General features: G+C 43.6%; 1 protein-coding gene across 3 annotated transcripts in view; it reads left to right on the plus strand.

The window, feature by feature from the left end:
- magi3a (membrane associated guanylate kinase, WW and PDZ domain containing 3a) overlaps positions 1-26,805 on the plus strand; it is a 121,752-nt gene that overhangs the window by 84,725 nt on the left and 10,222 nt on the right. For all 3 annotated transcript variants that reach the window (XM_069710860.1, XM_069710862.1, XM_069710861.1), the window contains exons 4-14: positions 6,028-6,234; positions 8,429-8,591; positions 9,447-9,526; positions 10,188-10,245; positions 12,925-13,031; positions 17,003-17,200; positions 19,749-20,396; positions 23,558-23,589; positions 24,878-25,148; positions 25,811-25,905; positions 26,173-26,365. In XM_069710860.1, coding sequence (XP_069566961.1) covers positions 6,028-6,234; positions 8,429-8,591; positions 9,447-9,526; positions 10,188-10,245; positions 12,925-13,031; positions 17,003-17,200; positions 19,749-20,396; positions 23,558-23,589; positions 24,878-25,148; positions 25,811-25,905; positions 26,173-26,365 — 2,052 coding nt within the window. The remainder of the gene's footprint in view (positions 1-6,027; positions 6,235-8,428; positions 8,592-9,446; positions 9,527-10,187; positions 10,246-12,924; positions 13,032-17,002; positions 17,201-19,748; positions 20,397-23,557; positions 23,590-24,877; positions 25,149-25,810; positions 25,906-26,172; positions 26,366-26,805) is intronic.

The following is a 26,805-nucleotide window of genomic DNA, read 5'->3' on the forward strand; positions in this document are numbered from 1 at the left end:
GATGGAGGAATAAATTTTTTTTTTAAAAAACGAGGGCAATTAGGATGGACAGGAGCAGCTCATAAGATGGCTGTGTAATTTATTTTGGGTGTCACAACACAGACTGATGAAATGAACATATACTGACTCGAAAGTTAATTCATGAGAGGTCAGCAGTGGACTGCTAAACTATATATCACACACACACACACACACACACACACACACACACACACACACACACACACACACACACACACACACACACACACACACACACACACACACACACACACACAGACAAGGACAGAGAGCAGAGGAATGCAGGGTTGACAAGGTTGGCTTGTGGAGTGTGGGCATCCATGCCAAGCAGGGCCCGAGCCTTGTGCCAAAGCCACAGCACAAGATGGGCTTCACCCGCCTGGGGCACTGGCAGTCAGTGATGAGGCCTGAGCAGACTGGGCACTAACCGAGAGAGAGGAAGCCCATCCTCGCTGATTAATGAGGGTCTGTGACTGCTGGCCGGTGGGTTCAAAGAGGCAGAAGGATAAACGCAGTGACGGGGGGAAGATGGTGAGCGCTGAACCAGAGTATATAAACTCGTAAGAGGTTTTCCTAAACTTCCACAACATAAAGAACTTCTTCAGTTTCCTTTTGTCCTTGAAAACATCAACGCCAAACCATTTGCTTGTATTTCTCATTGTTAAATGACCATGACTTTATGAATATAAAACCCAGTCTAGACACGCCACTACAGCAAAACGTGAGATAGCCACGTTTTTTTTTTTTGGCTGTCTAGACGTGACAGTTACACGTTTAGAAAGCGGTGACACTTACACGCACGTAAATGTCATGTGACGCGGGATTATGTGACCAAGGTCCTACAACAGAGGCAGCAAAGGACATTTCTTGGTGGCATGACGAGGCAGGACGGATGGCCGGGTGGCATTAGTCACAGACTGCCAGGCGGGATGATGAGCTTTGAATCCAGGAAGTGGCAACTTTTTTGTTGAGTTGCTTTTTGTTTTCTAACCCCAACCATGTGCTTATTTAGGAACCCCAACCACGTGTTTTAGCTATAAGTTTAATTTTCCTGTAAATCTCGTGGCTCTATGAATGTGTCAGGTTTTATTGTCGTCCGCAACAGGAAATCGTGTCATTTTTTACACCTAGACAGGCCAAAGCGTGTCTATTTCACGCTTGGCCTGTGGTGCACCGGCGTGTCCATTTCACGTTTTGCCGTGACACCGGGTTGGGATATTTGTTCTCTCGTATCACGGCTTATAATGAGAGTTTTCTGAAGGACATAGTGAGCTTTAAAGAGGCTAAGTCTCACTGCAAATAGAAACTCTGGTCACAGTTGTACTCACATTTTCTCCAGATTCTCACAAGTTGGACATTAGATATGCTGGCAGCTGCTGACTAAAACAGATGGTGTGGCATACACACACACACACACACACACACACATACTGTATACACAGATTCTTTCCCACCAATCACGACACGGGGTACATAGGTAGTGTGTATTTCAGCTCGGGGTCCCTCTGGGCACAGCGGGCTTCTGACGGGAAGCAAGTTCATTCTTCGACTTAAAACTCCTTCTTACTGGCAGCGAACACAACCTTGCATGAGTAACCTGAGTGAATGGATGTGTAATTCACTGAAAGTGCCAAGCCAGCGTTAGCCCCAACTGTTAAAATGAAAAGGGCTTCGCATCGAACACTGTCCACCCACCATTCGCCACCCACCCACCCAACGAGCACTTTAATGTATTAACAGCACGCTGGAATCATTCGCCCGCCGAGCACAATGTCTCCGCTGCTTCTACCTCTTAACAAAACTGCTACTTGTCATTTTGCCACCTCGTGACAAAACGAGAAGCAAGACTGAAATTACATAAGACGTTGATGACAAATCATTTTACAGAGTGACGGATTGCGATATATTTATCCGCCGTCCTTGTCTGTATTCGAGACAAACGTTTGCCTCTAATGGGTTAAACGTGGCTACTAAATCAGATGTCTACCAGTGGTCGTTATCCGCCTTGTCAGACGTGTGTGCAGTTCTCATGTAGCTGAAATGTTTGTGAGTGGGAGACATGCAGCGAGGAGTGAAATCCCTCGGTCAGAAATTTGATCCGTCATCAGGGAACAGCTTATGGGGAGAACTATTCCTTCCCAGATGTTACAGTACATCTTGCTGTATTTCCCTTTTGCTCTATTTCTTGCTTGCTGTCACACCTGTGTTAGAACACGACATGAGCCCACATCGACAGGCGTCTGTTGTTGTCATGCAAACATGGTAATGGGGAGCTGTTAGCATGGTGACTCAGGCTTTTTTTTCTTTTCTTCTTCCATCTTTTTGAACCCCATTAAACAGTTCGTTCCTCCCAGGAAGTAATTAAAGTGAAAGATTTGAGGTGGTCACTTCGATATTATTTGTGCGGCCGAAGGGTGACTGGATCCTTATTTAATTAGGACCTTTTTTTATCGGTATCTGTCCTGATATCAAGATAAGAAAGGCCTTCATCTTTTTTTAAATGAGACATGGGACATTTTTTAATAAGGCAGAAAATGTGAGGCCCACTGACTATATAAAAATTACTTGGCTTCTGGGTCTGAAAAGTGAAGCCAGTGCAAAAGTGCCTTAAAGTGCAATACCGCTTAAGAACACTAGAGGCTGGCTACAATCTTGTCCAATAGACTCCTATTCAAAAAGCATACCTCATAAATTACAAAGTCAATACATTTTTTCACATGTTGTTATGGTCTCATGAGCTAAATTCACCCCTTCTGATCACTGTTCAGGTGGTTCTTCTCAAAATATTTCCATGGTTAATTAGATATTAAGCCTCAAAGAGAGGTATGTCTGGGGGCGTGTCTGGTTTGATTGACATGTCTGGTTTCAAGTGTCGGTGGACGGGTGCAGTGTCCACTGGTTCCACCCAGTGCTCCTTCTCAGTTCATCTAAAGATGGTCACTTCCGGCTAAAAAAAAACAAGATGGCAACGGGCAAAATTACAGACTGAAAACCGGTGGGTGGTTTGCCACTTTATCAGGACAATGGACCGGTTAGATCAGTGTTTTCTCTCTCTCTCGTTCTCACGGGGAGAAGGATTAATTAAAAAGAAAGTAAGGCAGCATGTCCATGTTGCAACTAATCACAAATAATTCAAACATCTCTACGTCTTGATTGTTGATTTTCATTAATTGGCACAAATGTCTATCTCCTAATATAATAAATATCATTCAGTGTCAGATGGTGCGGTGATGATCTGCTCCACAGATCATCTATACCATTTTGGTTGTTCCTGCATTTTGATTGTTTAATCTCTTATTCTTTCGTTGATATGTCACTTAGATATTTGTCATTTATCTATTAGAATCACAAATGTCCCTCCATTTGATCGAGCTCATTGTTGTTGCCCGTGTTTTGGCTGTTTTTAATTAATTCGATCGGTTGTCTGACCTGGTTGATATCTTTGATATGATAAATCACGGTATGTACAGTCGCCACATCAAAAGAAAGACGAGAGACTTTTTTTGTCGCGTTAGAATATTTATAAGGCTAAGAATTCAACTGGAATTGCGGATAATTATTAAATATTATATTACATTGCAATTATTCGTTGCACTAAATAAATGATAGAACTGACAGTAGACGCCTGAGGACTCTACTTCTTGATCACAGGATATAAATGCCAAATTGAAAAGCAGTTTGTTGAAATAACTTTAATACTAGATGAGGTGACTAATGAGATTCAGACCTCAAAAGAGACATCGCATTCAGCTGAAAACACGCAGCCTTTAGTCTTTTGACTTCTTTTTGGGGGTTGTATGATCCTGCATGTGTTCCGGATACACATTCTCCGTAAACACTGCTTTTCATATTGTGGCTCATTAGCACTGTGTAATTACAACTGCGATCCATCGCTCTGCACTTCCTCATTGTGGCCACTGTGTCCCAGCTCCGTGCTAATGGGCACTCGCAGAGGCTGCGTGCACCTTTGTGTGAGCTTTGGGAACGGCGGAGGGAACGGAGCTAATTGCCTCTTTTTAATTTAACGCCCTCAATTTGCATTCCAACATTAAGCCCCTCTTAATTACAAACCGTGTAAAAGATTTATTGGTTCTGATATGAATACTTTATAAATTAAAACCTGGATTACTGTGATTACCTCAATCAATTATGATGTATGGTTTCAACATGACCCCCAGATCAAGTTTAGTTGGTGGGTTGAATATTTATTTAGCATATCATAATTATAGTTGATAAAAATAGCGTTAGTCTTTCCAAGTCATCATCTCATCTTGTTTGTCTTATTTAAAAAAAATGGCAAACGGTGATTTGATAGGTTGTTTAGTATTAATTTTGTTTAAATAAAAGGCATTAACGTCACAACAACATGTCCTCCAACCCATGTGACCATAAAGATAATTTGTTACGACCCTCAAAGACGACCCACGGGAGTGTTTCCTAAACAGGCGCCTCTGGTGAGGTTTAGGCTCCAAAAAAAACCACTTGATTAGTGTTCGGGGAAGATAATGGTTTGGGTCAAAATGATAACTTGAAAGGTGCTATGTTTAAAATGACTCGTTTCTTAAAGTTACGCAACCTCCGTCGTTGTAGCAACAGTAAACGGGGTTTTAAAAAAGCTAACGCAACTGTATTGGAAACAGGAAGCAAACAGAAAACCCCTTCACCCAAATCTGTTGTTGTATCAAACCATCAACTGAACCCGCGCGTCCTCCTAATCCTGAAAACCTCACATCATATAAATGCCATCTGAACCACATCACATCTCCATGTGGATCCTACCACTAAGGGTCCTGATTGACTTTCCACTGGCTTTGTTTCCATGGTAACGGCTTTTCATTTGATTTGCCGCCACCATGTAACGAGATGTTAAGAGATCGTCCTCACGTCGCGTAAGGTCAAAGGTCACTGAATGATAAAGAAACCAGAGACATCCGATTGTCCTTCTTGATACGACCACTAGAGGTCGCTTAACTTTCAAACATAACTGCGCATCGAAATAAGCGGCTTGCGCTCGAGAACTAAAGGGTCGTTTTTTTGGAGGAGGACCGTCTCAATCAAAGCAAAGAAAATCCTTCCTCATTTTGCATTGTCTTAAATTCTATTTTCGCAAATTTTCGGTAAGTAAGAAAGTGCCCCTCGTTTTGTTTCTTTCCCTCCTTCCCCAGTAGACTCCTTCGTCACAGTATCCGTCCACTCCCTGACCTGCCGTCTAACTGCAACGATATAATGTTCAGACACTCAGACATAGCTCAGTCTTAACCACACTGCGATCCCACACCAACACCGCAGGACTCTGGTTTCCCAGAGAGAGACAACAGCCAGCGATTCAACATTTGTCCCATACCTTCCCAACTATTTTCTCAGCTCTTGTTCTTTTAAGTTTTCATTTTATTATGATGAATTATTCTCCTGCATGGAGAGAGAGAGAAGGTGCTGAGTGGTAAAGTGGGTCAACCCTTCTCCTATAGTTGAGAATAGACAAAGACTCGCTCTGTGGAGTAATACTGGTAATACTGTTCGCCGCCTTAAGCAACAACATGACAGCAAAAGGCAAGCGGATGGACCTAAAGGGGCAATCAAGTCCCCGGGAACGCACCTTAGCATAAACGCTGCCGTCATAGAGGAGGGAGGCAGTAAATATGAACAACAATGCAGGATTTGGGCTTTGGTTTGAGGGCTGAGCAGTGCAATAATGAATTGTAATACTAAAAAAAAATTACTGTAATAACATATAAAAACATGTTTTTAAACATAAACTTGTATAGGTCCTGTACGCACAAGGACTTAAGGTAAATAAGAATCTTTGAAAAAAGTTTTTCCAGCAATTATCCAGTCTCCTCTAAGGTTAAAGGTGGATTATGGGTTAGCTGAGCGTATGGGTTGAACATGAATAGATGTCACTAAAGTAGATTTCAGTTTGGATTATGTTCTGAATTCAGTCAAGAAAGCCTCCACATATTAAATAAAACATACTGAAGAACCTCTGCCTTTCTCATTTCTTTCCAGGAAACTACTATGGGACCCCGAAGCCCCCCGCGGAGCCCAGCCCTGTGCAGCCGGACCTGGTGGACCAGGTTCTGTTTGATGAAGAATTTGACACGGAGGTCCAGCGCAAGCGCACAACCTCGGTCAGCAAGATGGATAGAAAGGACAGCGCCGCGCCAGAAGAGGAAGAGGATGAAGAGAGGCCCCCTATGGTCAACGGTCTGGCTGGTGAGGCACGCTGCCATCTTTCTTCTTCTTTTTTTTTTAATTGCTTACATAATTCTTACAGCGAGTTGATTTACAGCCGTGCTTCTCACTGCTGTCCTACAAATTTAAACCTTGTGTTTGATTTATTGTTTTTTTTTCTTTTCGGCAGCTCATTATATTTGTCTTACAATGCAAAACAGCAGGACATTTTTTCTTTCCTCTGTATCATTCTGACTTCCTAACAAATATTCTCCAGATCAGCTCTTGTGCATGCCAAAGTCAGCACTAAATCAGAGGCCTGGAAATTCAACATGTAGCCAACGTCTGTGTGAGATCAATAGAAGCAATCCTTTAGTTAGAAAGACAGACTTTGTCCTCGTTTGATTCCCGTACAAAAATGTCCTCAAGTGGCTCACAACTAATGGTGAATGGTCTTCACTTTCAAAGACGATCTCAAACTGCTGTGTCGTTCTGAAACACTACAAAATAATTTTAAAAAAAAAGGCAGAATTACGTGTTATTTACCGATCTTACGTCAACTAACTGAACCGAGAGGCAGCTGCTGGCTCTCCGCTGCTCCAGCTGGAGTCGGCTCCTTCATCAGTCCTGTCTGCTGTTACAGCCTCAATGATGCTCCAAACACACTCTGGACTGGTGTGGGATGCACTGCCAATCTGCTTTCAGCCAAACGAGCCACTCTACGCAAACAAAGATCCCATTCTGCAAAAAAAAACCCACAACAACAACTAATTACCGATGCATGTGGCACTTCTATGCCATCTTTTTTTTTTTTTTTTTTTAGGATAATCTGCAAAACAACACGGTTTAACGGACCGTTTTGTACTAAAATTCAGTTTCATTCTGGATCAAGTTGACGTTTTTGACTGACAGCTGCAAGACATTTTATTATTTACAGAGTTTCTTTCTCTGTTTTAAGCAATTGCAGTATGTTTTCAGTAAAATGTCAATAAACCACAGACCATTCTGAAGGATAAATACCTTAATTTGAATCCTTAGAAAGCATTTGTACACACTGTTTTATCCACAGGAGAAAGCATCTTTACTGTCTGAAACTACAAACAACAGAGAAAAAAAAATGGTTAAAAAAAGCAAGAAAGAGAAACTTTGTCTGAGACGTGTGGAGCTCTGCCAACAGAAAGCACTCATGGCTGACTGATGTGACTCATAATTCTCGTGCACGGGAGTTAAAAATGCAGTTTAATGTACTTTTTGTCAGCTCGTGGACAGTTTGTAATGTTAATGTGTAGACGTATGTCTTAAAGGTAGTTCCTTGCGTTTTTCTGAACACCGTTTTTTCTTTTCGTGTCGGTTGATGAAACCTGCACGCCCACATCTGCAGCAGTCCAGTTGATATTTCCCCGGCAGCTGCTGAAAAGCTGCTGTAACCCAGAGCAAGTGTCTGTATGTGATCGTTTATTCAGATTTCATAAGTGCAGAAACCTCTCTCATGGTTTCATCATGAAAAAAAAAAAAAAAAAAAAAAGGGTTCGGCACCAAAAATAAAAATAAAAAAAAAAAGAAACTCTTGACCTTTTCCAGTCAACAGCTGTCACTTTCCATCGCTGCCATTCAATTACCCCGGTCGAACAGAGTGAGCATTCAGTGCCGTGTTGAAGTGAGGTCACACACAGCCCAGATGAAAACCTGTAGATAAGGGCCTCACGGAGCCAGGCACTCTCACACACATCAAGATTAGGCAAATACACACACACACACACACACAAGCAGCAGTGTGATCCTAATAGAGCTGTGATGTGGCGCTCCCGGCTGGGCTGAAGCATTGGTCAGCTCTGCCTTTGCCTCGGAGGCAGTTCCCAGTACATCGCGGCTGACATGCAAATCCTATGGCAATTGCAGCGCTTCCATCCTCTGTCTGTGTGTACTCTCTCTGTCTCTCTCGCTCTCTCTCTCTCTCTACCCCCCTTTTTTTTTTTTTTTTTCCTTTTCCTCTCCTGGTGGATGTAACCGTCCACCCAGTGTACAGAGGAAGAGCAGCTCGAGCGAGCGAGCAACAGCAGCAGCAGCCGGCAGAAGCAGCGGCAGGGAGAAATGCAAGGAGCCCAGAGGAGCTCCAATGGCGCCACAAACTCACCTCCCGTCTCCTTCTCCTTCTATCACCTCCCGTACCCTTACACTCAACCCATCCCTATTTCTGTCTCCATGCCCGCGACCCTCTCGCCATGCTGCCCCGCAGAGCACAAGGACAAAGCGGAGTGGAGGAAGACGGTGCCCAGCTACAACCAGTCAGCCGGGGCCATGGACCTGCGTGTGTGGAGCACACAGGATGACAGTCAGGAGCCCCTGCCTAAAAACTGGGAGATGGCCTACACAGAAACCGGCATGGTCTATTTCATAGAGTAAGTAGCCTTGTCCACTGCTACTTGCCTTGCCTTGTTTGTGTCCTCTTACACTCCCATTACATCAGCATTGTGCTAATCCCCGCTCCCTGTACTCCCTGTTTCTCCTACATCTCTCTTTTTTGTTTGTTTTTTGTTTTCTTTTTCTTTTTTCCGCTTTGGGATGCCAAATGAGTTCTGGCACTGGCTCCTTTTCTGCTTCCCCACATCCAGCACATTCCTCCTGTACCATATCCAGCCAGGTGCTGGACATGGAAACAGCCCGTATGGGCTCAGAGGCGACAGTTGTGTTGTTCTCTATTGAGTTGTTCCCCATTTTGTTTCCCTCACCGTGTTTGATGTCGGGGCCCTTTTGGCTGGTGCTAAAAAAGCAGCAGGCCTCGCATTGTTTACCTGGCCCGTTAAGAGTGGCAAGCAGTCAACGCCGAGCCGCTGAGAGAGCCAGGCTCTGCTGCTCGCAGCTAAATCAATAGCTCATTCTGCCGGCGAGAGAAACAACAGGCTAAATGAAGCCCGCCGGCCCTGACCTGCTCTCTCAGGTCCTGCTTATTATGATCTCTGCAACTGCTCCCTCTTCTTCATGTGCTGCTCCTTCAGTCCGTCCCATTCTCTCCCTCTTCTCTTTCTGTTCCTCAAAGGGTCCTCCGAGCTTTGTTACATTTTATACTAATATTTTAAAAGCCTCTCTTTAATAAGCCACTTGATCCCTGAAGATTCAATGTGGTGGAGTACCTCCTGAGTGAAGCGGCTCCGGAGGACTCGGAGTACTAATTGCTCAACTGTCGCAGTGTCTTAAATGCTTGTTAAATAATTTCTTACTCTGCCTAAAGCCCTCGTCTCCTCTTTGTGTTTCAGTCACAACAGCAAGACCACCACTTGGCTGGACCCCCGTATGGCCAAGAAAGCCAAGCCTCCCGAGAAATGCGAGGAAGGAGGTGAGATGGTATCTGCAGCTTTGTGGTGGTGACGTTAGACCTTCAGAGCTCCCCCCCCCCCAACTCCCTGCTGCACAGAGCAGTGTGTGCATGAGCCGCATCCCTGCCTCTCTGGTAGGGGGGCGTTGTCAAACAGACGGAGACTGAACAACTGAGCGGTCCCGGTCACAGTCATGCTGGTGACACAGCATAACCCCCCCAACCCCCTACCCTCCACCCGTCTCCAGCTTTCCTGTCTCCTCCTCCTCCTAATGGCTTTGTGGACACACGCAGAGAGCTCATCAGTGCAGCGTCTCTCAAAAGGCAATTTTCCATCGCCCCTCTTGCGTAAAGATCTCCTCTGCGCCGCTTGTGTTCATCACACGGCAGCAGAAAGTCGAGATGTTGCGCGCATACGGCGCACACGACGCCCCACCGGGAAAAGACTCCCCGCCTTTCTCTCTTCCTTCTCCGCTCTTCCCCCTGCATAGTGTATATCAGGCCCAAAACACATGGTGACAAAATAAAAGCAGGCCTCCTGTTCTGTGGGTGTAGCTAAGCCCGCTGTGAAGCTGCCAAAGCACCACACCTCATTGCTCGTGTCCAATTGTCCATGTAGTGCCTCGGCGGTATCTTATGTGATTTGCGTCTGCCTTTTCTCTGCCTGTTCTCCCCCTCTCAGAGTTGCCCTACGGCTGGGAGAAGATCGAGGATCCCCAGTACGGCATCTACTACGTAGAGTGAGTAAAGTTCCCCCTCTGCCGGGAGGTACCCACAGGGCTGCAGCTGTGAATTGCAGCGGAGGGAGACGAAATTGCTAACTGCATGCTGACAGCCAGTCTCTTTGTCTCTTTGCCGAAGAGACAATTATACAACAAGTAGTTCCGACCCAGAGATGCGATTGGTCAACTGTACGTGTGGAACGTGCTCAAATCATCATGACAGCACACCCTGTTCATCACTAGAAATATCACTCCGCCATCTCAATGGCAACATATAATTCGAATTGAATTCAATATAATATACGATATAATGTTTTGTTTTTTACTTGTTATAGGTCTATTAGTTGTGACCCATTTGGCAAAATCTGGTCTCAATTGACTCGCGCACTTCAAATCCTAGCGGCAGCGAGCTCAACCGAGTTTTAACACGTGACACGGTGCTACAATCTTAAAAATACATGAGTCCATCGATGTCTTTTTTCAGCAGATATTTTAGTTACAACAAGATTAAGCTAGCTAAGCAGTTTTGTGTTTCTATGTGTGTTATTTATTCAGTTTGAGAAATCCCGTGATCTCTGGAAAGCATTAAAACAGACTACAAATCCTCTATGCTGCTAGGTTGTTGTTAAGGGTCGGACTACTTGCTGCGGTAAACAGTGCATATACAGAGTCTACTGATGTGACCGGTTGTTTTCCAGTTCTTAGTCACACCCCATGTCTTGCCACGGAAACGTAGATCGCACCAACAAAAAGTTGTATATTTTGAGACCCAATTGCCCGACAATATGAATACATTTTGATTAAATATTTTATTTAGTGGGTAACTTGTTGTATCGTCGCAATATTACACAAGAGGGTGTGTTCATATTGCTTAATTAAAAAGCTCTACCCAGGGTTTCAGTCTATACATCCTCTAAAGTGTGCATGCATGTTTAATTTCCTAAGAAACACTTTTTAAGAAGGTGTTCATATATTCACAGCTGGCAATTTAAACGAATATCAAAAATTCCAAAGGCATAGAAGTAATAGATGTGGGGTTTTTTCCGGATGTCGGGCGACCCGGGGATCATGTGACAATGGTATATTGTGCTATTGTCCCAACCGTAGTTTCCCACAGCCCTACAGAAAGCAATTACGGGAGTATCGGCAGCACCAGCGGGTTACAGCTTTGTGCATGTATGTGAGAGGGAAAATACAGTGAAGGCAGCAGACAATGAAGAATTAGGGGTCCCTGTGAGGGAAAACAAGGATGAGATCCCATTCTGATCAAGAGTGTAAACAAGAGCACAATGTTTCATTTTTGTCCCATTACTGTGGACAAAGAGGGAAAAACCTGCAAGCAGGAGGGGGGGAATCAATGTGGCTGTTTATGCAAGAGGGTCATAGAGAGGCTGCCTTTTCTTCCATCTCTGTCTTTTTATCTGGCACGTTTTGTTGTGAATGAATGACCGAATGCGACAGAGAGGCTCGTTATTTCCACTCCAAAAAAGATGAGGTGTGGCAATCAAAGAGGGAGAAAGTGACAGAAGAGGAAATGAAAGAGTGGCAATGAAAGAAAAGGGAATGTTTATCTCTTCAGACTTAATGGGGGGGCGGTCCCTGTGCATGAGTCATACACAGCAAGAGTGCAGAAGGCTTTCTGTTGAATGCACACATGCACGCACACACACACACACACACACACACACACACACACACACACACACACACACACACACACACACACACACACACACACGCGCGTACACACACGTATAGCATCAGTGTCTCAGCATGTGGCTGATTCACTGTGCAGCCTCAGTGCATTTTGTCTTCCCAAGGTGCTGTCATGACCAGGATTTACAGCCACTAAAGCTCATTATGCAGATGAGGTACCGCTCTCCATTACCGTGGAACCCGTGGAGGAACATTTCTCTGGGTAGCAGGAAGTGTTTCAGCACACAGGTGGTGTGACTGGGAATCATTAATTGTTTTTAGATCAAGTTTGGTGTTGAGTCCCTGATCCTGGGTCAGCAAGGCTGTTTATTTTGAGTAAGGTTTTACACAAAGGCCATCTCTGAGCATTTTCATTCTGCGGTTTATTGAATCTTTTTGATCCTGGGATTATGATGCATTGAGCAGATGTTTTATCTTATCAGGACAATGTGGACCTTTCCATTAAAGATTGCGACTGATTCGCTCTGTATCTAAATTATCTTTGACTTCACCGAGCATGTCGTGTCATTTTATTTTTATTTCTGAGGTTTAGACGTGCTCTCAATCCATCTGTGTGTGTAACACTTCTGGCACAGATAGGTTTGTGGGACTATTTTAGATCAGCTTACATTTTATAAGGCACGCTGCTTCCCCAGCATAGGTTATGTCACACACAGCCCTCGTAGTCAAATCACAGGTTTTGCATGCAGGCAGGCAGAGAACAGTATCAATAGTGTGGACGAGCTCTGTTGAGTGGGGCCAAATGGTAAAACCACACGTGAAGGAAAAATCAGAAACATTAGCTGGCAGCTCAGACTGTGTGCCTTCAACTTGACATAAGGAACTCAGGAAAAAAACATAAATGTGTGATGAACAGTTTGCCAACAAAAAATTAAAATGTAAAAATATATTAGCAAAGCACATTCCGTCTCTATGTAACATCCTGCTCTACTATTTTTCATTATTTCTTGGTCACCTAATGTTGTTTTCTCCCTCGTGCAGCCACATCAACCAGAAGACCCAGTTTGAGAATCCAGTCATGGAAGCAAAGAGGAAGTTGAGTGTGGACACGCCCATTGTAGTGCCGCCACCAGCAGCCACGCCTTCAGGTAACTGCACCCACACGGCACCCAACTCAAGACAGGAAGTGGGAGAAACGGGTGGTTTACGGTCATGGGGTGTAACACTGACCTTTGTTTTGTGATCTTATCCTAAAATAACTTTAGAAAGGTCTGTGTAGAGGATCTTGAACATATAGGGATTGATGAAACAATTGATGGTGTTGAAAAAATGTTTGGCCTTTGGCAGTGATTTTCCATTAAGTCAGAGTAGTAGTTGTTCCTGGCAGATATTAGTGCTATTAGTGAGGCGGTTTCCTAAAATTTCATGGGACACATGAAGCCTGTCTTTGATTATTTACAGCACTTTTGTCAACCTCTGTTGTGTTGAAATGTGCTATATAAATAAATCTGACTTGACTTTACCCACAGCCAGGCTTTCTGGACCAAACAGCCGACACTGTGGTTCTCAAGTAAGAAAGAATCTGCAGTAATAAAGACATTTAGCGGTTTTACTTTTGCCAGTCAGCAGGAAAATTGACAGAATGGGAGATTTTTACTCTAAATTGCATCCTTGACTTTAAAACAGAAATAGGGAGCGCACAAAGTACCACATGATTAATTCATCTTTTGTGTCTTTGACTTCTTTTTGAGATAAATCTTAAAGAGAAAAACTCAAGCTCATGTTTTTATATTATTCTTCGAATTGTATCTTGTGGTTAGGCCACATTAGCAGCATAGCTACGGCAAAGTTGGTTGGTTTACCCCTTTGGTTCAGGCTGAAATATCTCGACAACTATTGCAGGGATTGGCCAGACATTTGGTACAGATATTCATGGTTCCCAGAGGAGGAATCCTGCTGACTTTGGTGATACCGGGACTTTTACTGCAGAGTCACCATACGGTGGAGATTGGTTTCGAGGGAAACAGCTCAACACCAAATGGATGGATTGCCATGAAATTTGGTTAAGACAGCTATGTCCTCCTACGAATTATTTATAATAACTTTTCATCTCACTATCATCAGGTCAGAATGTAAATTTCTTTAAAACTTTGTGTTAAGTTTCTGACAGGCTGGTCTTTACTTTGTGTTCGAATACTAACACAGGAAACTGACATAGTAAACATGGTAAACATGAAATCATCATGTTTGCATTGTTTCTGTGAACATGCTGTTCATAACCAGCTGTGCATATGTGCCACTGGAATGGCTGAAACTGTTGAGTCATGTTATTTTTTTTTTTGCTCAGAATGCATCTAGTAGTGACAATTCAATTCTGGGATTAATTAGCATTCTTGCAGAAAAAAGAATCAAAGTCATTTTTCAGCTATAATGTCACAACATTTTTTCACACTATGGTTTTCAAAAATATATAACATAAATGGTGTGAGTCAGTCAATTGACATTAATGTCAACAGCTCTGTCCAGTTGTACTTGAAGTCAGTAACTTCTACATTGGGCTGTGTTCTCTCACAAGATGCAACGCAGGCGACGACGGGATTAAGATGCAGGTTCTGGCTTTGTAGTTCTAGCTTTTTGCTCAGCGAATAAAGAAAACGATATAACAACACATTAGACGTGTTATCCAAATACAGGAGCACTTTTATCATCTCCTTCATACTGAGATGTCTGTCTGGAAGATGTTCTAACAGTTATCAGGCTGCTGATAAACAGCCTGTAGCCTCTGAAGCAATGATATTCAATTTGAATAATGGAACAGCGCTTCGCTGGGCGGCAGAATTCATTTTGACAAGTAGATGTGAAATAGGGAGGGCTTTGAGGTCTCTTTGAAAATGCTTTCACCCCAGTCATTCACCGCAGTTGAAAGATCTCTTTAGAACAGAGGAAGGGAGTGAGAGGAGAGAGACGGAGAAGGAGATCGAGGTGACTGCGGTTGAAAGTGACTTATGATCATAAATTGCAATTCTACTGGGTCATCTGTTCATCATTTACCACCTGCGGTGACGGCTGCCTCTCGGCTGGTCTAATCACCCTCCTCTCAGTAAACGTGAAGGTCTGAGGAGCGGGAGCCCCGTGTTGTTGTAAAAAAGGAGTACGAATTATTATACGCCTCCATGTGCGCAGACACAAAGCGTGACCGCATTAGTATTCAAACTAGCCTCTGTATTTCAGACACCCCTCGGACAGAACTGTCTGCCTCACTCTGTTGCACGCAAAACCCACCTCCCACAGCTGAGCCTCTGCACACTGCGGATGATATTGCCTCTGTGTAACCGCCGCCTCCAGCTTTCCACTGCCTCCTCCCCCGTGCCCGTTCTGCACCTTCCCACCCCTTGTTAATGAGAATTAATGGCTAATGGGTCTTGTGCGAGTGTGCGGACGTGCGTGAGGTGGCTTCTAAACACTGTTTTGACAAGGCTGGCTAGCCTGACCTCCCAGACAATGCCGCAGAGCACAGGAGCAAAGCGCAGCACTGTGCTCCTCCGTAATTACAGCGCTGACAATCCTGTCAGACATTTCATATAATCACTTCACCCCTGAGAAAACAGACTGTCCCTTTGTGGCCCACAGCTTAATCAAGACCATGTAAACATGGCTTTGGTGGGTAGCCCCCTCCTCATCTCCACGCTTTGCTCTCTCTCTCTACTATTCAGTGAGTGAGTGCTGCTTTCCTTGGAATCATGTAAGAAGCAGTGTTGACAGTCTTTGGACATGTGGGTCAGATGTCTAAGCAGTCTGAAGTTTCTTATTTCACACAATCATACCTTTGGTTGTCATGACGAATTTTGCACCTGCATGCACATCCCTTGCACAACATTCATTTACACTCTTGAAAATATCTCTTGCATTGTTGCAGAGATCCGATGTCATGTTCGTAACACTTGGCATTATCTCTTTTCTTTCTTCACAGCGATCACGTTCATCTACCGATTGCAATGCAATTATGCAAATCACAATCCCATGACACATTGAGAGTGGTGTAGAAGGCACAGGAAGAGAGACGGGGTAGTGGTGGTGGTAGGTAGGGGGGGGGGGTGGGGACTTCTATCTGTACTCTCCCTAATGAGATTGATGTCCCACCATCTATCAGTGTGGGAACTGCCAGAGAAGAAGAAGCCCCAGCACGGAGGGACGCAGCACATAACTCACAATCTCATAGGCTCACAGCGCGGAGGAAGGGCAAGCGAGGATTTAGTTAGAATTTTCCTCTTTTTCTGTCACGGCGAATTCTATTTCTCTGTCTCTTTCCGTCTCATCACTCTTATCTTGCTCTCTTTCTCACACACCCGGGCGCTCACACACACACACACACACACACACACACACACACACACACACACACACACACACACACACATATACACACTGTCAAATATAATTTCTTTCCAGTCTTCTATAAAGTTGCCCCATTTACACATCCTGCAGGCACCACAAAGGAAATTTGCAATGAAAAGTTTACCTGGAAAATGTCAGCCGCGTTTCAGGATGGATTTATCACTGCAGAGAAAGGAATCGGTTGTTTGCGGTGAGACTGCCGTGAAAAATAGACATTCTGCAATAACTGAATGTTTATTGGTTGGTTTATTGGTTGTCTGTGTGTATGTGTGTGTGTGTGTGTGTGTGTGATCTGTTTCAGCTTGCACTTAAATTGCGAGTTCTTAGAGTGTTCATGTAATTACTAGCAGTGAGTGATGTGCTGTCAGACACGTTGTCACCGTGCGAATGTTGTTATGATGGAGACAGATGGCGATTTATGAGCCAGCTTTACAGGTTGTTTTTTTTTTCTCTTCGTATCTTAGGCTCCTTTTCACATATACGTGTTTTCTGTTCCATGTAAACAATCCCAGGTCGCAAACATGTGAAATTTGAAGACGTGCTGCTCTTATATGTAGAAAGAAAAATAGTGACTTTATTTCAAGTTTAATATGAAAGATGAAGTTTATATTTCAGTGTTTATGGTTAGACTTGAACTTTGTAATACTTTCAAGCAGGTAAACAGAAGCAATGACGTATATATTTCCATTACCTGTTGTCAATCTCTGTGTCATCTCTCCAACAGACGAGCCTGGTAGGGGAGTGGGAGGCTTCACGCGAGATCCATCTCAGCTGCAGGGATCCATCCTGCAGACTGCACTCAGAAAAAGCCCCCAGGGATTTGGGTTCACCATTATTGGAGGAGACCGACCCGACGAGTTCCTTCAGGTCAAAAACGTTCTTCCAGACGGGCCTGCCGCACATGACAACAAGATTGCCTCAGGTAACTTTTCCCAAAAGACAAAAGTATTTATAAATGTGCTCTTCACTGTCTTGATGGAACTTTGGTTGAGCAGTTGGAGGTCAAACTACTGTAAATAACCACAATGCAGAGTAATACAAAAAGGAAAATTCAAGGAGAGACAAACAGCCTTGTCTAAACAAACCATAATCCAGTGTCACACTCACATGTGCGTGCTGTTTACATGTCGTATGTTTATTCGCTGTGACACTTAGCGTCAGCACACGTTCTGTACATCGTACAGTCTTTTTTGTAACCTGAGCGCACCCAAGCAAACACATGTAGAGAAAAAAAAATACAGAAGAGACACTTCACTCTGAATGTCACATCGCTTGATCAGGCAAAGACAAATGTTCGTAGGCAGCGTTCAGTGAAGCGGCTCTAAAAGTAGAAATCTCATCAATAAAGCCGCGTTCAGTTTATGGTTGACACTCAGATTTTATATTCGTCCATATATTTGAGAATTAATTGCCCCGTCTTTTTTAGGGTTGGACAATGTCATACCTGCTTATCTTAACAACACAGACACGTGGGCTTCATGTAGCTCTGACTCTAAAAATTTACTAGTGCTCTGTCGTGTAAGTGGTCCAGTAAATTCCCTTTTTTTCGTTCATGTAAATACAACCCCGTTTCCAAAAAGGTTGGGACGCTGTGTAAAATGTAAATAAAAACAGAATACAATCCATATTTTATTGAAAATAGACCAAAGATGTAAAATTGCATCTCCGCTACATCACATCTTCAAAAGATTCAGAGAATCTGCAGGAATCTCTGTACGCAAAGCTAAAGGCTAAAAACCAATAATGGATTGCTGTGATCTTTGGGCCCTCAGGCAGCACTGCATCAAAAGAACAAAATTGTGTGGTGGAAATCATTGTCTGGACTCAGAAACATTTCTGAAAACCAATGTCTGTGAACACAGTTCATCGCTGCATCCACAAATGCAGGTTAAAACTCTACCATGCAAAGAAGAAACCAGATATAAACATGATTCAGAAACTCTGCTGCCGTCCCGAGCCTGGGCCCGAGCTCATTTAAGACGGACTGAGATGAAGTGGAAAACTGTCCTGTGGTCTGACGAATCGTCCTCCAGGCTAAAGAGAAGAGGGACCACCCAGCTTATTATCAGCGCAGAGTTGAAAAACCAGCATCCGTGATGGTAGAGGGATGCATTAGTGCACATGGCATTGGTAGCTTGTACATGTGGGAAGGCGCCATTAATGGTGAATGATATATGCAGGTTTTGGAGCAACATATGCTGCCATCAAGACGTCTTTTTCAGGGAAGGCCTTATTTCTCAGTTTCAACATTTGATATTTTGTATTTAGTCTATATTCAATAAATATTGGTTTATAGGATTTGCAAATCATTGCATTCTGTTTTTAATCAGATTTTACACAACTTTTTTGGAAGCTGGGTTGTAATATGCCTGATGATAGTAGTAATTTGAATGACTGTCAGTGTGACATGCCTTAGGTTGCACATTACAGTAATATTGATTGCCACATCAGTACTGCTTGCTGAGAATCCACATGAAAGTGGAACAGGGAGAGTAATTATTTTCAATGTTTCATTTCCCTTGAGAAGAAGGGTAATTGGCTACACCAAAAGATGAATAGAATTAATTTCATTGGGTTTTAATGGCGAGCGGTAGACAGAGCGACTTCATGTCGCTTACTTTTCTACTTCTAACCTCCGGCCTCCTGCATATATTGATGCCAAAGGTGGAATGTTTCCAAGATGCTATGTTTTCATGTATCTTTTTGGATGCTTGGTTATTAGATAAATCGCTGTGTAGTTGAACAGGCACCATATATGGAATGCGAAGGTCCTGTCAAGAGTGAAACCTTAGCTGTGTTTGCTTGGGGAGAGTATTGATTGTGTAGGTGGGCTGGATCCTCCTCTGGGCCTTTGGCCAACTAGCCAGTCAGCAATTCAGCCGGTTATCCAGGCCTCCATCTCGGCCAGGCCAGGGGTGATGAGAGTCGACCCCTTACAGGGAGACGAAAGGAGGAAAAAGAAATCTAAGATACAGATTATTCTTTTACAATCCAGCCACTTGAGTATCATCTTAATTATTGTAATGACAATAAAGTATCTTCTACTATAGTGCTTATTTACCTTAATTTGCCTTAATATGCTGTGTGGAAACATTATGTAGTTTAAATTTTCACTGTCAAATTTGTCCATATCATCACTACACACAAAACTCCCCTCCCTGATCCTTACTTTACCTCTAATTTATTTAATTTTTTTACATTTTGGATTTTTATTTGTAATCTTTTTCCAAGTTGTATCTTCGCTCTATTGTGGGTACTAATATTTAAGCTGGAGAGAAATTTTGTTATCTGTTTTCTTTAATTTAATTTTGCTGAATTGTTTATATATACACATATATATATATATATATACAGCTGTAGAAATAGAAACAAAAAAAACAAAAAAAAACAGTTGGAAAAATTTTAAATTTTACTACAAATTGTTTTTGTCCCTTACATAAATGTGTTAAAGCTCTTTGTTCTTCTTTCAGGTGATGTTATCGTGGACATCAATGGGGCGTGTGTGCTGGGGAAGACTCACGCTGATGTTGTGCAGATGTTCCAGTCCATCCCCATCAACCAGTTTGTGGACATGGTCCTGTGTCGAGGCTACCCGCTGCCCGAGGACTCCAGCAGCAGTGAAGAGGCATCAGGTGGCCTCTGCACTTCCAAGGACACGTCCCCTTCCCCGTCCACCTCCACGCCACAGGACCCCCATTACACGGTCCCAGATGGAGGAACCCTGCCTCGGCAGACTGCTTCAGTGCCACCTATGACCAACGGAGGGCGCCACCACCACCACCACCACCATCCTCACCACCATCCTCACCACCACCACCACCACCTTCCTCACGCCCTCACCCAAGAAGGCCCTGACCCCACCCTGCTGCAGCCGGAGCTGGTGAGCGTCCCCTTGGTGAAGGGCCCCGGAGGTTTCGGCTTCGCCATCGCGGATTGTCCGCTGGGACAAAAAGTGAAGATGATCCTGGATGCCCAGTGGTGCCGCGGCTTGTTGAAGGGCGACGTCATCAAGGAGATCAACAGACAGAATGTCCAGACGCTGAGCCACTCGCAGGTGGTGGACATCCTCAAAGACCTGCCTGTCGGCAGCGAGGTCAACGTGCTGGTGCTCAGAGGAGGTGAGTCAACCCGAGTTCACATCGTGTGCGCTGCTGCTGGAGGCAAACCTGCAATTTTGGATTGATGGTGCGTTCCGACAGCTGGAGAGAGAGAGGGGGTGGAGGGGTTAGTAACCTCCGACTTCCTAGTTGAGAGCGTTCACGTGACAACATCAAAGAGGCAATATGGCAGCCCCTGGGAAATTTTGTTTAGGTTTTTCAACAAACTTTATTGCATGTCTCAAATCGAACAATGCATATGGAAATATACATACGTAATATAAATTCATAAACTATCATATCTGCTAGGGATAAATGAGCTAAATAAATGATCAAATAAAATGATACAAAAGTTTACATGTATGAATGGATGGTGTGTATATTGTGACATTTCATTTATAAATATTTTAAATGGGGGTTTTCTGCTGGAAAATTTACTTTTGTGAATATGGAATTTTGCCAATATTATCAAAAGATTTATGATGTAGTATTGCTTTTTTGCTCTGGCCCACTGACATCATAAAAATCTAAAAGTACATCTTTGTACAGTAAAAAAAAAAAAAAAAAAAGAGCAGAAATGGGTACAGCATGCAGGAAATCTGTTGTCTGAATACAGTAAAGTGAACAACAACCTCGTCATCACCCATGTAGACCATCACAGGGACCAAATGGTGTAATTTATTATTTGAACACTACATTACGTTTGATACAGGCAACACACTAACGGCAACAAAGCACCAGCTGTGGTGGAGGGCTGTTACCTCTAGTTATGTGTCAGTATAGTAATTAGTATTGTTTAACGCCACAACACCCTGCTCTGACTAGTTTGACCTAAATTAACCTTTTAGTGACTTATTTTTGCGCTGACCACGTGTATTTCTAGCTTTTACCACAAACGTTGCCGTGTCGACTGACGTCATACCGACTTCTCGGAGCTTTCGTAAACCTCTGACTTTCCTCGAGTGAAATTCCCAGTTCGACAGGCGTTCAGGTGATTTCAGAAACTTTTCGATTTCCCAGTTGTTCATGAACACACCATAATCCTCAGTAGTACGTCCCAGGTAGGGGTGAGTTTACACCTTTACTGGTGCCGTGACATCTCTGTTGTTAAATCGCCGCTGTCTATATTAATCTGCTATGGTAGTTCTTCAGACGACAAACAGGAGCTGCTTCCCAGCGATAGCCGGCCGGTTTAGTCCCACGCTCCTGAAATCATTTTAATCCCCACACACAGCTTTACGGCACCTGTAGTCTGTTTTCTTTCTCTTTTACCCAAAAAAGAAAGCAAAGAGTGAAACAATAGGGGCGATTTTCGTGGAGAAAGTGAGACAGCGGCATCGGTAAACCTTTGTGAAAGATCTATTAACTGGAGGAGAGGTGAGATTTAAAAGCAACATGCGCAGTGTTTTTGATTTATAAATTAGCAAACTGGACAGGATTGTGGTATTTTGTAGGTATTGCTAGAGCACGTAAACTTCCAATGTTAAATAAAGCAATTTCACGCTCTGGTCCACACTAACTCTGCATCATCCCACCGTGCACCTTCTCAAACAGGGGAGGAAGTCGTTCTTAGTCACATGGTGAGCTGTTCTGGGGAAGGTGCGTGTGTGTGTGTGTGTGTGTGTGTGGGGGGGGTGGCAGGTTTTTGGTGATTCACTCGCTGCCTAGAGAGAAAAGAGGGGAAGGGCACGGTGGATAATCGTTGCCCTTCTTCTTACTTCATGCTCTCACAGATTTGAAGGGCTTGTTCCGTTCCGCCTTTGCTGCAGTGCAGTAGCCTAGATTCAAGAGATCAGTGTTGCACCCACATATCAGATGTACTCAGCTGGGTTCTGCTCTGAGCTCCGGGGGCTTGTCGTGGTCGTGGTCGTGGTCGTGGTCGTGGTCGTGTGCGTGCGCTGCCGTGCCAGCCTGATATGCATTTTTTTTTTTTTCTAATGGCACATGTACAGATGCAGGGCATGTGTGTGTGTGCGTGCGCGTGCGCGTGTGTTGGTGTTTTTTTAAAAAAAGAGCAGGAGATCACAGCTCTCCATGACTTTAAAAAGCAGCGCTGCGGGACTTCCCTCAGGTCACCCGTACACCGGGATTATCTTGGGCTCTACTCCCAGCCAGCAGCTACAGCTCCCTCCTGATGACAGCAGCGGAGAGAAAATGAAACAGGAAATTATTTGGACCCGCTCCCTGTTCGGGATTTAAATCTGGAAATGAGACAAAGTGCCCTTTCCCCGTGGAATACGCGCCGCTCTCCGTGTCTAAAACACGATACGATCAGGCACTGTCAGTAACGAGATAACATAAGTACATGTACAATATTAATATTTGAAAAGAAAAAAAACTAAGAAATCTTTTGTATGTTTTATAAATCTCCACCAGTAAATGTTCTTTAAAAACATTTTATTTATTTAATTCATTTTGATGACATTTAAAATCCGAAGCAGCTTCAGCATGATATTTACAGCCGTGTAGTAAAGTAGGACACGACAGGCAGGTTTAACCCGGAGAAGAATATGGTCCCATGGGTTCGGGTCATTTCTGTGTCTCCCATCCTGTGGTTACATGGAAAACCAGCGTTTGCTGCTGGAGTCTACTGCCCCCTACTTGTTGAATTATACTCGAACTCTGAGGCCATGACTGTCAGAGAAAAGCAGAGCGAGGTTTTAAAAAAAAAAAAAAAAAAAAACACAGGTACAAGACCTCAAGGAAAGTTCACAAATTCAATTCAGTTTTATTTATATAGCGCCAAATCACAACGCAGGTTTTTCAGGGAGAGCAGAGAGAGAAAAGAGCAGCATAGAGATCCAAGGCAAGAACCGTTGGTGGGGCTGACAAACTAGGCGAGGGGGAGCCGCATGGAGAAGGCAATAAACAAAAACTATGGGAGAGAGATAGCATGAAGTTAGTAGGATGTAATGGTGAGATATGAGTGGACAGAAAGTGAAAGAGTGAGAGGAAAGACGCTCAGAGCATCACATGAGGTCCCCCAGCAGCCTACAGGCCTGAGTGCAGAGAACGGTGAAGAGTTCACATGAGCAGAGGATTTAATATGAAACTCTACAGCTGAAGGTCACCGGGGTGATGAAGCACACAAAGTACAACTCATCAAGTATCTGATAGCAGATGTTTATTTTGTTGTTTGTGTATTAATGACTTGACTTTCATCTCCACCTCTGTGCTCACAGGTCAGACGTCTCCCGTGAAGTCACTAAAACCAGTAAGTCGAAACCAAACGTGGTCCTTTTTTTTTTTTCTTTCCCAATGCGTTTCTATGGTGCAACAAACTGATTATAAAACTGCTGCTGAATTATTAAACAGAAAAAGTTCTAACTTTTCTTGCTTGCCCACAAGCATCTCTAAGTGTGCATGCCGTGGTAGCTGCTGTCAGCTGCATTATTCAGGGAGCCCACATTAGCCCAGCTGTTATTTCTGGAACTGCACGTGGGTAAATATGCTGGCTGCTGGCAAAGAGCAATTTTACATCCCTCTGCGTTTGGGTGTTTAAGATGATATGCCATGTTCAACAGCTTGTTCCTGCGCTGCCTCTCCATGCCGCACTCTTAAGATAGTGACGACCTGAGGCAGCAACAGGCACACTCATACTGTTGTATGGGTTAAATATAGACTTATTTTGTGGGGATGGACTACTTTAAAAAAATATATATATACCAGTGCAGTGGTTTGGGCATCAATCTGGAGGATAAAGTCAACTGAAAGTATTTTTCCTGTATTACCTATCTTCCTACTTAAGGCATAAATCATTGAGATAAAGTCATGGAATCTATCAGTAGATCTGTTATTAAATAATATTCATACATCATATTTTGTTTTGAACCTGCATTTGTTATGTGAGACACAAACTGAATTTGAATTGTGAGATCTGAATTTAGAGTGTTGATTTTTCCGTGATATATATATAAATGCACTTTCAGAGAAAATGTATTCAAAATCCAGAGCAGGCCTTTAGCATTTGGGGTCCCATTTCAAAGGCTGGTGTAGAACTTATCAGCTTATTAGCTTTAATTGCCCGACTTGTAGGAAGGGAATAAATATTTTCATGCTGATAAGAACAAGTTCAATTTTCTTATTAAAAACTAGCTGCAAGTGCTCTCATTATCTTTTGATCATGAGTGAAACTAATTGTATGGCTCTTAGATTGATGCTCAGCTAACTTCACTCGTGGTTCAAAGTCTTTATTTTACTAACTATACAACTCTCGAAAGTACACAGTAGAACTAATCTGAGAACCAATAAACCGAATACTGTTTGCTACTGAACATCTGTGCTAGTTTAGTCTATTTAAACACAAACGCATTATCTTAGGGAGTGCTGGGAAACTCCCCTCAGTCCCCTCTGGACTCCTCCCCTGCTATTAAAGCAAGTAGTCAAGTTGAGCAATTCAAATTGAAAATGCAAATGATTCAAATTCAGTTTCTTCTCACGCATATCTCTGCCCATATACTTTTACCCTCCTGTTGATCTGCGCTCTTGTTTCTGTGTCTCAGTGCACGGCTCCCATGTCCCATCCCGTCTCCCAGCCTGCTCCTCACCAGCCACCTCATCCTGCGGCCCAGCAGCTGCCCCATCCGTGCTCCCAGCCCATAATTCAGCAGCAGCAGCAGCGACAGGACATGATCAACAGCACGGAGGCCCTCAGTCAGCCGGAGGCGCCCTCCAACCCGCTCCCCTACTCTGCCAACACGCTGCGCTCGTCTTCACCCAAACCCGACGCGTCCGAGCTCTACCTCAAGTCCAGGGCCATGTTGGACAGCAAGCGTAAGTGTCCTGCAGTCGGTTTAAGGCTCCTGCTGAAAGTGACGGGCTATCTTGTCAACATGATCACGTCTTTTTTTCCTTCATCTGTTAGTATAATTAACAACGTACACAATAACAACATATAACAACAACAATTTAACTGGGTTGGATTGGTGAAAATAATGACGCTCGTCACAAGTTACCAGATTCAAATCTGATGTCCTAAAATTGTTCTTTTAACATTCAATTTTCATTCATATTAAACAGAGCAAAGAAATCTTCACATCTTACAACCAGCTTAGTAAATAGTCTCAACAATGGATTTTAAAAAAAACATTATCCATTGTTTCATTTTCTGCTGATAAACTTATCAGTTTATCAGTTTTACTAATTTGAATTGTTTCAGCTCCATTTGTGAAATTTACTTTTTGTATATTACTTTAGGGCATTTTCATCTGATAACTGAGAGCTGAAGATTTCTGTTTTTTTGTAGCATGATGCCACTTTTTGATTCAAATGAGGAAATAATTCCAGCACTCCGTGTCCTTGACTGCAGAGAATAAGACATCGCCCACATACCCAACAACACATCAGGCGCACAAACAGCAACACAACTAATGTGTTACAGCGCTGTTTATGTCGCTGTTTTCTGATCACCTCTCGTTCCTTTTTCCTCTCCGCAGCTCCAAACACCAAGGACCTCGACGTGTTTATTAAAAGGAACCAGGAGTCGGGCTTCGGCTTCAGAGTCCTGGGAGGCGAGGGGCCCGATCAGCCGGTGAGAAAACACCTTCAATCCATTTAAAACGGGGCTCTGAATGCTGCTGGAAACCCCTCAAATACCAGATGATCAGCATTCAGACACTAAATCTCAGCTCAGCTGCTTAAACAGTAACTGAACACAACAGCAAAAACCACTGTGTGTTTTACAGCTTCAACTGAGGGGATTTCAGCTGATTATTTACATTAAAGCCACCCAATCTGTGTGCTCTCCGTGGCTCCGGTGCGTTAAGCCGTTTTCTCTGACATGCTCTTACTTCCACAGGTGTACATCGGCGCCATCGTGCCGCTCGGCGCGGCGGAGAAGGACGGACGCTTGCGGGCCGGGGACGAGCTGCTCTGTATAGACGGCGTGCCGGTCAAGGGCAAATCCCACAAACAAGTGCTGGAGCTGATGACCAACGCCGCCCGCAACGGCCAAGTCATGCTCACGGTCCGCAGGAAACTCGCACACACAGGTGGATCTGCTTTTATTATCATCAGCTCTTCATTTCTCTAAGGGGCACTTGAATCAGCGGTTTTCTTGCTTACTCCTTTGGATTTGGATTAGTATGCTGGAGGAAAACCCTCTGGAGGAAACACTTTGATCTGGGATTTTTTTTTTTTTTTTTTTCAGTAATCCCTTAAATTTGTTCTGGATGACTTCCCCGCTGAAAAATCTGAATAAATGAAGTTCGACTAAAATTGACTTTTAAGATGCTATTTTGCGAAGACAAACCAACACAGAGGGGAAAAAAAAGAGAAACCAGAAAAAAGAAGGTTGTTTGCTTTCTGTTTATCCGTCTGATCGGAGCGGTGTGAAGATTAGATCAGCTGGTAGGGTTTATTTACATCTCAAAGGTTGGATAAAAAAAAGAAAAAGAAAATGCTGAGTTTCTTTTCTCAACAGCACATCACC

The sequence above is a fragment of the Brachyistius frenatus genome, unplaced genomic scaffold, assembly GCF_029030835.1.
Source record: "Brachyistius frenatus isolate BFR_SWC_R1_liver_20210118 unplaced genomic scaffold, ASM2903083v1 Contig_95, whole genome shotgun sequence".
NCBI lineage: Eukaryota > Metazoa > Chordata > Actinopteri > Embiotocidae > Brachyistius > Brachyistius frenatus.